Source organism: Dromaius novaehollandiae, chromosome 18 (assembly GCF_036370855.1).
Source record: "Dromaius novaehollandiae isolate bDroNov1 chromosome 18, bDroNov1.hap1, whole genome shotgun sequence".
In the NCBI taxonomy this organism is placed as follows: Eukaryota; Metazoa; Chordata; class Aves; order Casuariiformes; family Dromaiidae; genus Dromaius; species Dromaius novaehollandiae.
In genome coordinates, this window is record NC_088115.1 from 15,368,953 (window position 1) to 15,378,636 (window position 9,684).

The following is a 9,684-nucleotide window of genomic DNA, read 5'->3' on the forward strand; positions in this document are numbered from 1 at the left end:
TCGCAGTGCTGGGGGAGGCTCAGGGGGGAGCGGGAAGACGGCAGCGCATGGGGACTTCTGGCTCTGCTTGCTGCCACAAACAAGGGCAAGAAATGTCGCGGGGGGGGGTCCCCACTGCCCCCCCCGGGCTCGCAGCCTGCCTGAGCTCAGCCCAAGCAGCAGGGACCGAGGTGCCCGTGCTGCAGCCCCAACAGCCGGGGAGCCTCCTCCACATCCCCACCGGAGCCTCGCCGCTGGGGAGGGACGGGACGCCGGGCCCCCCCGCGCCCCTGAACCCTGGAGGGCTGCAAACTGTTTCTACATCCCTCTGGGGCAACGGAGCAGCTGAAAAGAGCCTGTGCGGTGCCAGAGCCCCGGAGGGGACGAGCAGAGAGCGGCCGGCCCTGCTCAGCGGCACCGCCGGGCCCCAAGGTCCCGCTGGGAGCGCCGGGAGCCCACGGGGGCACCGGGCAGCAGCCCCCCCGGCTCCTGCCCTGCCTGACCAGCAGGTTGGGGCAGGCAGGACCCAGACCAAGCCAAGAGCTCCTTCCCCGGAGCCACCCAAACTTGCACCCCGGATCCTGCGGTGCAAAAGGGGGGCCACCCCCGGGGGGAAAACCGGAGCTTTCGTCCCCCGCTGCCCGGGGATGTGCAGGCTCGCAGGAGCACGGCCGGCGCGGTCTCTACCCCATGTGTCCCGTCCCCCCCCACCAGGTTGAGGGGAAGTTGTGCGGGGGGGGGGGGGGGGGGGGGGACGGGACACAGCAGAGCCCTACCGCTCGGCTCCGGCGGATCCCGGCCCCCCATCCAAGGGCTCTGCCCTTCCCGGGGGGGTCGCTGAACTCCCCCGGGGCTGCACCCCCACCCTAAGCTCCAGGGCCGCCTCGCTCTGCATCCCCCGGCTGGCACCCAGCCTTCCCCGGCCGGGGGGGGCTTCGGAGCCCCCCGGAGCGGGGGAGCAGCAGCAGCAGCACGACGGGGGGGGAGCAGAGCTGGGACCCTCCCGCATTCCCCCATCTCCAGCAGCAAAGTCAATGTCACAGCCGGCAGCCGAGGCAGCCGCAGCGCGCTGGCCCCGGCCGGCCCCCCCGCACCCCCTTACCTTGGGCGCCGGCTCCCGGGGGGGCGGCCAGGGCGAGCAGGGCGAAGCAGAGCAGCCCCCAGCGCCCCGGCCGGGCCATGGCCGCGGGCACGGGCGGGGGCAACTTCCCCGACTTTGTAATCCGGGCGGCTGCGGCGCCAGTCCTCGCTGCTCGCCGCCGGGGCGTCGTCCGGGCGCGGGGCCCCCCCGGCGGCAGCGCTGCTCCGGGGCGGGGGGGGGGACGAAGACGAGGGGAGAACGAAGACGAGGGGAGAAGGCTCTCGGCGGGGCGGGGGGGTCCCCAGCAGCTCCCCACCACGCGCAGCTCCCCGGCGGCGTGCGGAGCCGGGACCCCAGATCCGGAGCCGGCGGCCAGGCGCCTCCCCCAGCGCTGCGCCCCCGCTCAGGGAGGGGGGCGGGAGCGGCGAGGCTGCGCCCCCCCGGCCCTTGCTGCGCGGCTGGGCACCGTGGGGGCCGGGCGCACCGCGGCCGCGGAAAAGTTTGGGGTCCGGGGCGGGGGGGGGGGGGGAGGCAGGCGGCGCCTCCCCGGCGCTCAGCTCCCGCCCGCAGACATCGCGGCTCGGCGGCTCCGGGGGGCGCCCGGGCTCGTCTCCCCGCCCCCGGCGGCGGCGCCGTCCCCTCCCGGCGCTCCGCGGCTGCCCGCTGCCCGGCGCGGCGGAGGAGTGAGCGGCGGCGGCGGGGCCGGGGAGGCGGCGCGGCTCGGAGCGCTACCCAGCGGCCGCGGCCGGGCGCGCACGGAGCCGCGGGCGGAGCGGGCAGCTTCCCCCCCCCCGCGCCCGCCCCCGGGGGCCGCGGCTGCTCCCGGCTGCGGAAGCAGCAGGTCGCCCGTCTCCAAGCGCCCGCAGGCTCCGCGCGGTGCCTCGGCTCCGCCGCCGCATCGGCCGCAGCGAGGGGACACCGTGTCCCCGAGGCTGCTCCAAAGCCGGGGGAAGGAGTGCCCGGGGGATAAGCCGGGCCTCCCCTCGCTCCTCCGGGGCCACAGAGTCCCGGGGGGGGGATTAAAACCCCATCGCGGTGATTGATCGTTGCAGGCCAGCCATGCGTGATTAACCAGCAGAACTGCCTGCCACAAGATTGTCAAAGCAAACAGACCGTTCAAGAACAGCTCGAGTCTCGGAGATGAGTTAACAGCACCTCCCAGACGACATATGATGTCTTCAAACCTGATCCTGCAATCAGTCAAGCCCAGACCTCCCACCAGGACCAGGCCTGGGCTGCACATCCTTCAGAGATGACTGTGCTTTGTGTCAGCACGGTGCCTTGCGCTTGCTGGGGGAGCGCGGTTCGGCCAGGGCTGCTGCAGCACCCGGACACGCAAGGACCTACACCGCCTGCACGGAGGGGAACGTCCAGCCCGACTGCTGATCAGCCTGCGAGCACACAGTGTCTGAGACAGGGGACCTGCAGGGAGCAGGGCGAAAGCATGAGCAGATTACCCCGAAGCCAGGCCCAGCACCAGAGGAAATCAGAGTCAAATCAGGGCAGGGACGGAGGAAGCGCTCAGAGGTCAGTACAACCGTGTGCGTTGGTGCCTGGGCACCGGCGTCTCCACCGCATTACATGCGCTCCCGTGCAAATCCTGCACTACGCACAGGGGCACAATGCCTGTGTGCATGTGCTGTATCTGGAGAGCTGCTGCCAAGTTCCCCATCGACCTCAAAGCCAGACTGCACAATAACCCAGCGCTCGCCCACCCCAGCATCAATCAGCTCCGTGGCTGGCATTCGCAGCCAGGCTGACAGGGATCGATGTGCCGGCGGGGGCTGCAGTCCTGGCTCACCCCTCAAGGAGGGGTTTCCCGGTCCAGGCCGGAACAAGCAAGGAGAAAGGCTGCCCTGGCCTGCGGCAGGCTCGGACCCCCACGGCGGGCTCGGACCCCCGCCCTGCAGCACTAACCCCTGCCTCGCTCTACGGCAGGGAGGAGCAGCAGCAATAGCGCTCAGCACGTCCCCAAGCCCCCGCGGGATCGGGGCTTTGTTCCATGAAGAATAGGAACTCCCGTCTCCTGGGCCATAAATTCAGAGCCTGCCTCTAGTGCCTGCAGGGATTTATGGTTATTACAATTAATCTTGCCAAGGTGTAAGCCATTTATTACCTGCTTTCACAGGTACCCCTTTCCCCACAGTCATCTGGGCAGGCTGGACGAGCTTTGATTTCACAGCAAACACTCGCACCGCAGAGCATGGTTTCCCTCCCAGCCCGGCCCTGCCCGCTCCCTGTCAGCCTGCAGAGCCCGGGCAGATACCAGCCACAAGCTCTGCTCTGCCTAAATCCATCCACCTGGGAGCAAACTCCAGCTTCCTGCTCCACAGCTGTTTTCAGGGGGGTTGGAGAAGCTGAGAGCTGCTCTGCACAGCCTTGTTCTGGGGTTTGTACTCCCCAGGGATCAGAGGGCGCCAGGGGCACCCGTGCCTCCCCGGGACCCTGAGCACACTCCAGGCAGCGCTCGGAGGAGGGCAGGGGCTGAGCCCAGCCCCAGCTGTCACACACTCCGGCTGCCAGGCCACCCTTGCCCCACGCAGGGCCATCCCCGTGCTCCATCTCACATGGGCTTTGCCCTGATCCTCCAGCAACATGACATAACCCAGCAAGGATCCCCCCCTCCTTAGCTAGTTTTGAGCAGTGTCAGCTGTAATTATGGTGTGATGTGCACCCAGACCAGCTGTGAGTCCTGCTGCACAGCTTTCGCCTGTCCAAGACTGTCCTGGAAGGGCTGAAAGTGCACAAATCTCCCATTGCACATCAGGAGTCTGAGTCTTAATTCAGGTTTTAGCTCCCCTCTACGAGTCCCCGAGCAGGGGGCTCTGGCCACCAACAGCAGCACGTCCCTCCGGCTCCTGCTTTGGGCCCCTCCTAATGACAGGGTGCCCTTGTGCAGCCCGCAGCGCTGGCCCAGCAGGCAGTGAAAGGCCGCCGGGGGCCTATTTGTAGGTTTGAAAGCTGTTATTTTGCCTCTCGCTCAAAGAGGGCGCATCAAAGTCAAACCCAAAATACATTGCTGGGCTTGAATTAAAAACTCTTCTCTGAAACCAAGACAAGCTCCAAAAAAAGATCAAGGCTTTATTTGAAATGTAGAAGTCTTTGCTCAGATGTCAGGCGCTTCAGGGACCTTCCGTCAGCACCATGCAGAAGCTGCAAGACAACGGCTAGGAGCTTCCTCAGTCGCCCTCAGCACCCCTCGCTGCCCTTGGAGGAGGCCACATCTCAGCAGCATCGCTATTCCCTGAGCAAGATAGCACCCAGCATACCACCATGTCATGGACACCAACACACCTGTGGGAGATGTCCCCCATGTCCCATGTCCCCCACGCACCATGCCATGCCCCCTCGGAGCACCCTGCTCCAGGAAGGTGCTGGAAAGCAGCAACAGTGCAAGAAGGACCCCCAGGTTGAAAGCGCTGCCTGCGAGCAAGAGACTCCAGGAGCTCCATCCTCCTCCTCTGCCAGACAGGAGGAAGCAGACTCAACCAGGTGATCAGCACCAACACAGGGAGGAGAAATTAGATAACGGATGCTCCACAGTCGTGTGGACAGAGGTATAACAAGCTCCCGCAGGCAGAAGCTGAAGCCAGACATACCCAGGCTAGCAATAAGGCACATGTTTCTAACAGTGAGAATAATTTACTAAGACACTACAGGCTGCAGTGAGGCTCCCCAATATTGAGGATTTTTAAAATTAAGACTGGAAGAGTTTCTTAAGTTTCTCCAGAAGCAGCTGCTCTCCTGGAGGGGTTAATTTAAGGTAGTGCTGCAGATCAGCAAGAATATTCATTGCTCATCAACTCCTTGCTTTAAAACAAGACCTAAGACAGGCCCCTTCTCTCCAGGGCAGCTCCCTGCATCGCAGAGGCAAGACACCTCCAGCCCCCAGCTCCAGGCCATGGACACAATTACTTGGCCCCTAGGCAGGGCCACACGCAGGCGGATGCTCCGTCTTCAGCAGGATTGACACCACCTCCCTTTGCCTTGTGTTGAAGGGCATCAAACAGGGCTCCACGCTGCCCCCAGATGCTGTGCAAGGGGCCTATAAACCAGCTCAGAAGAGAAACATGTCTTAAATATCTGATGTCTTCAAGAATTAGAGAGAAGGAATAGCAGCAGGAGCAAGCCCTGTTCTTCCTACCAGCACTGCTCTTCCCAGCTGAGAGCTCTCCCAGCATCAGCTGCTCCAAGCATCTCAGTCCAATTAAGATCTTCCTTCAAGCCCAAAGCAAGACTGATCTGCAAGTCCCTGCTGTCAGGGCAGGAGAGCTCAGGGGCTCCCTTTGCCCATCAGTCAAGGCCCTGTGATGGCAGAGGTCAGGGACCGCAGCACAGGGCAGGAGAGAGAAGAGAAAGCTTGTCAAGAGCAGAGCACCAGCATCTCCCAGGCAATAGAGACAGCAGAGTCCCATTTCTGACCAGGATCCAGCTCTGCTTTGGAGAGAAGCCGTTCGGCAACAAGCCAAGAGCTGCCAGAAGCTTCCCATGGGCACAAGAGAACAAGGAGATCTGCCTGCAGCTCCTCCCGGCCACCCCTCCTCTGCCTGGGGCAGGCAGCATTCCCATTCCCATGCCCAGCCAGGAAATGGAGCTATCGATCCCCCCTGCTCACCTCCTGCAAGGTGCATTTCTACCTCTCCAGGTGCAGAGTGACCGTGGGCTTGCCCAGCTTGGTAGCGATACGGCAGGTCAGCACATCCCCGCTCCACCTTCATGCCCATCATCTCTGCTGTTGGCCAGACAGGTCCAAGTCAGGAACAAGCTGCTGGGGCAAAGCAGGTCCCAGACCAGCCCTGCCCCAGACCCCATCACTGGGGCCGGGGTGCTCCCAGCCGTGGGGTTGGCACCACTGACATCTCCCCAGCAGCAACACTCACAGCTTCTGCCAGCTCCATGCAAGGGAAACGTGTCCACGACCCTGCGCTGGTGCTCAGACAGGCTGTGCCGAGCCCCGGGTGCCTCCCAGGCAGTGCCACTGGTGCAGGAACAGCCCCAGCCCCGTGGTTTCACACCTCCCCACAGAGCACATGGACTTCCAGGTGCTGCCCATCACCCCAAGGCCCCAGAGACAGAGCTCCCCATCCCCACTGATCCAGGCACCCCCGTTCCCCCCCCAGATGAGGGCTCCAGAGCAGGGCACACACAGGCACAGCCGGGGATTCCCAAAGCCACCACTGCACTAGAGCTTTCTCCCGCTCCAAACCCTCTCCAGTTAAACACACCAAGAGGCCGCACACCTTCCCCTCCACTGGCAGCCTCAGCAAGCAGATGTGCGAGGAGGCACCAGTCCCAGCAGCCGTCCTCCACCCAGGGAAGCCGGCGAGAACAGGAGCCTTTGCTCCAGCACGAGGGCTTTATCAGCCTTCCCGCAGCACAGGGCTCTGCGAAGGATCACAGGGCAGCGCAGCAAGAGCAGCCCGTGCCGGCACAGGGGCAGAGCCCAAGGGCCCCTGGGGAGCTGGAGGCCAGGGCGAGCTCTCCCCAAAGAGCTGCTGTGCTGGGGTCCCTGCTCGCACCCCATCCCCTGCAGCAGAAGAGGACCCCAGGATCCCACGTGCCCCTGCAGGCAAGACCATCCAGGGAGAGGTCCTCACGGCAGGGCAAAACGCCGTCACTGCTGCTGCTCCAGACCCCACAGCCCTTCTCCCCCACATGCTTCTCTGGAACATCTGGGAGGCAGCAGAGGCATTTCTAAACACGCCCTTGTTAGTGCAAACAGCCCAAAGCCACAACGAAGGGACTACAAGCCCCACAGCCTCTTCCCTGTTATTAGTGTAAAAGCACCCTGCGTGCAGGCTGTGCGGAGCTGGCGTGGGCTCCTCCGGCTCCCAGAGTCACTGCTGGAAGGAAGCTGGGACTGGGACAAGCCAACCTCTTCCACCAGCCTGAGAAAGCAGGGTTTTGCTTACTCCACCAGTTGGAAAGAGCCCAGAGGGACCCCCAGACTTGGCTCCACTTCACCAGGGCAAAATAAAGGTGCAACTGTGGGTTAGCAGCAGCAAGTGCCACATTGGCCTCGTGCCCTCACTCCAAGGCCACCAGCACAGAAACGCCCCACTCAGCCACACCAGCCCCAGGCTCCCGCCAGAAGTCCAGACCTCAAGGCTAGCTTAAAAATCAGGAGATTAAAAATTCAAGCTAAAGCACTGGCTCATTTTAACATGATTTCTTAACATTTAAAGGCCACCTTCCTGAGCATTTCTTGATAACGGTGACTAGGGATCAGGCAGGTTTCTTAGGAAACAGATCCAAGACTCTCACTTAATCACACTCTTGCAGAAGTTGATGTTTTAGAGGAACCCACCACTAAATACCAGCCCGCCGGCAGCCCAGCGAGCCAGCTGGGGATGGCCCCAGAGCCAGACGCAGAGCTCTGCACCCTCCAGCTGGGACATTTGCAATAAGCATCTCCAAAACCCCAGGTCCAGGCACACCCCAGCATTTGATGCTCAGACAAGGGGCTTTTCAGCAGGGCACTACAGGTCCAAAAAAACAAAGGATTCACTCAAGAGGACACCAGCTCACCCTTCAGGGACAAATACCAGCACCACTTTCTGTAGCACCCCTGCTGTTGTTATCACCCAGCCACACTGAGATGCAAACACACACATATATATACTTTGCCCAGCAGCCCTGGACACCGTTCACTCCCCAGAGCTCAGGGCACCTGGGAACAGCCCCACCACCAAGCTACAGAGACAGTCACAGAAGCAGCAAATGCAGAAAAGCAGCAGGGCCAAAGCCCCTCTTACCAGCCTCCATGGGGCACCGGAACGCAGCTCATGCCCATGAGAAGGTCCAGCTCCCTCCTGCTCCTTCCCAGCTGGCTCCAGCATCTCCCATCCTCTCCATGTGTTCCTGGCCAAGCAGGTGTTTTGCAGCCTCCAGGCCCTGCAGCAGCTCAGAGCTCACCATCATCATCCTCACTCCAGCACTGCTGGATCAGGCCTAGAAGGGGGCCAATGAACCAGCTGACTTAAATACACCCGTGTGCTAAATCCCTCCAGGTGGGTCTGGGAGCTGCTCACCCGCCTTCCCCCCACCCCAGCTCGCAGGGGGGAGGGGGGAGCCGGGACCCCATCCCCACCCCCACCCCCGGAGGGGTCCTGGGACAGCGGTGGGCGGGGGTGACCCCACGTGTCCACGCACGCTTTGGCTTTGTCCCGCGTGCCCCCACGGCCCCCCGCTAACGCGCCGTGGCTCGGTGCCCCCAGCCCAGCGGGGTCCTGCCCGCACGGGGCTCCCCGCGTCCCGCAGCCGGCTTCCCCGCGCCGGGGGCTTCAGGTGCTGCGCTGATTTCCAGCGCGACAAGATTAGGTGGTAAATAACGGATAATGATAGTAGAAATAGTAAATAATGTATTTACAGGCTTGCATAATGAATAACGGTGAGCACACGCCGCGCAGGCCAGTGCCGGCACCTGGCACAGCCGGCTGCTGCAGCGGTGACGGGGCCGGGGTGCGAGCAGGGACAGGGAGGGGACACCGGCTCCGTGGGGCACCCCGAGCCTCTCCCCACCAAACCGCGGCCGTTTGCTCGCCCTGCCCGTGCTCCTGCAAAGCCCCAAAGGTGCTTTAGGGAGGTGCAATTACCAGCTCCTCAATGAATCCCGTGGTGCCGGAGCATCCTCCTCCCTCCGTGCCCGGCCGGGATGCCGGGAGCCCGCACGGGCGTGCGCGGCCGCCCCGGGTGGTGGATTGCAGCTGGTTCCTGCCACGTAATTACATTCAATAAGAGCTTGTCGATACAGTTTGCTGCCGATTGCCGCTTCGCACGGCGTGCAGCCCCGGGCTCGGGTCGGGGGCACCTGGCGCGGGAACTGCTGATTCACAAAACGCCCGCGGAGGAAACAGAGGCCGTTTCACCCCGGGGTGGTCGGGACAGGTCTCTGCGCTGCCCCAGGCCGGCAGAGGAGCACGAGATTTTCCCCCCGCGTTTAGCCGTGTGCAACCGGCCGGGAACACCAGGCACCCTGGGCTCTGATCCAGCAGCGCATCCTTCCCGCAGCAAATGGCCTCGGAAAAACCCTCGTGAAACACAGGCGGAGAGACCGGACGTTGGGGTCCAACTTTGGGGACCGCCCCTGGGGCCCGTGCCTCAGTTTCCCCACGTGCCCGGGCCGGCAGTCCCCGGCGACTGCAACGCTGGCTCTGCGACGGGCCAGGACGCGGGCTGAACCCAGAGCCGCCCGCGTGCCCAGCGCCCGGAGCACCGCGGCGAGCCAGGGCCGGAGCGGGATCATGCCGAGTCCTTCGCAAGCAGCTTGCGCAGCCCGTGCCAGCGCTGCGAGCAAGGCGGGGGAGAGATCCGTCTTCCTGACTGCGAGATAAAATGGCTACATTTCAGATAATTCCAGATAGTAAATTTTTTGAGTCCCTATAAGCTAAAATCAATATTGGCACAACTGTGCGTCATTAAAAACTAAATGAACATGACAAAGCCAAACTGCTGCCTATTAAACAAATGAGTTTTCTATCCACACAGGCACAGCGGGTTATTAAATTCTTTATTACAGGAGCATTGCTTTTTATAAGGGGGGGGGATACGTCTCGCTGCAAGGTGCTGGAGCCGGCGCGTGCCTGACCTTGGCGCGACGCTGGGGAAGCGTGCCGCCGGGCCGG

The 9,684-nt window shown here is 63.1% G+C and overlaps 1 protein-coding gene across 1 annotated transcript in view; it reads right to left on the reverse strand.

The window, feature by feature from the left end:
- Positions 1–1,797, reverse strand: part of SDK2 (sidekick cell adhesion molecule 2) — a 41,627-nt gene extending 39,830 nt beyond the window's left edge. Inside the window, exon 1 of the mRNA XM_064522815.1 lies at positions 1,082–1,797. Coding sequence (XP_064378885.1) covers positions 1,082–1,160 — 79 coding nt within the window. The 5' untranslated portion in view covers positions 1,161–1,797. The remainder of the gene's footprint in view (positions 1–1,081) is intronic.
- Between the last annotated feature and the right edge of the window lie 7,887 nt (positions 1,798–9,684).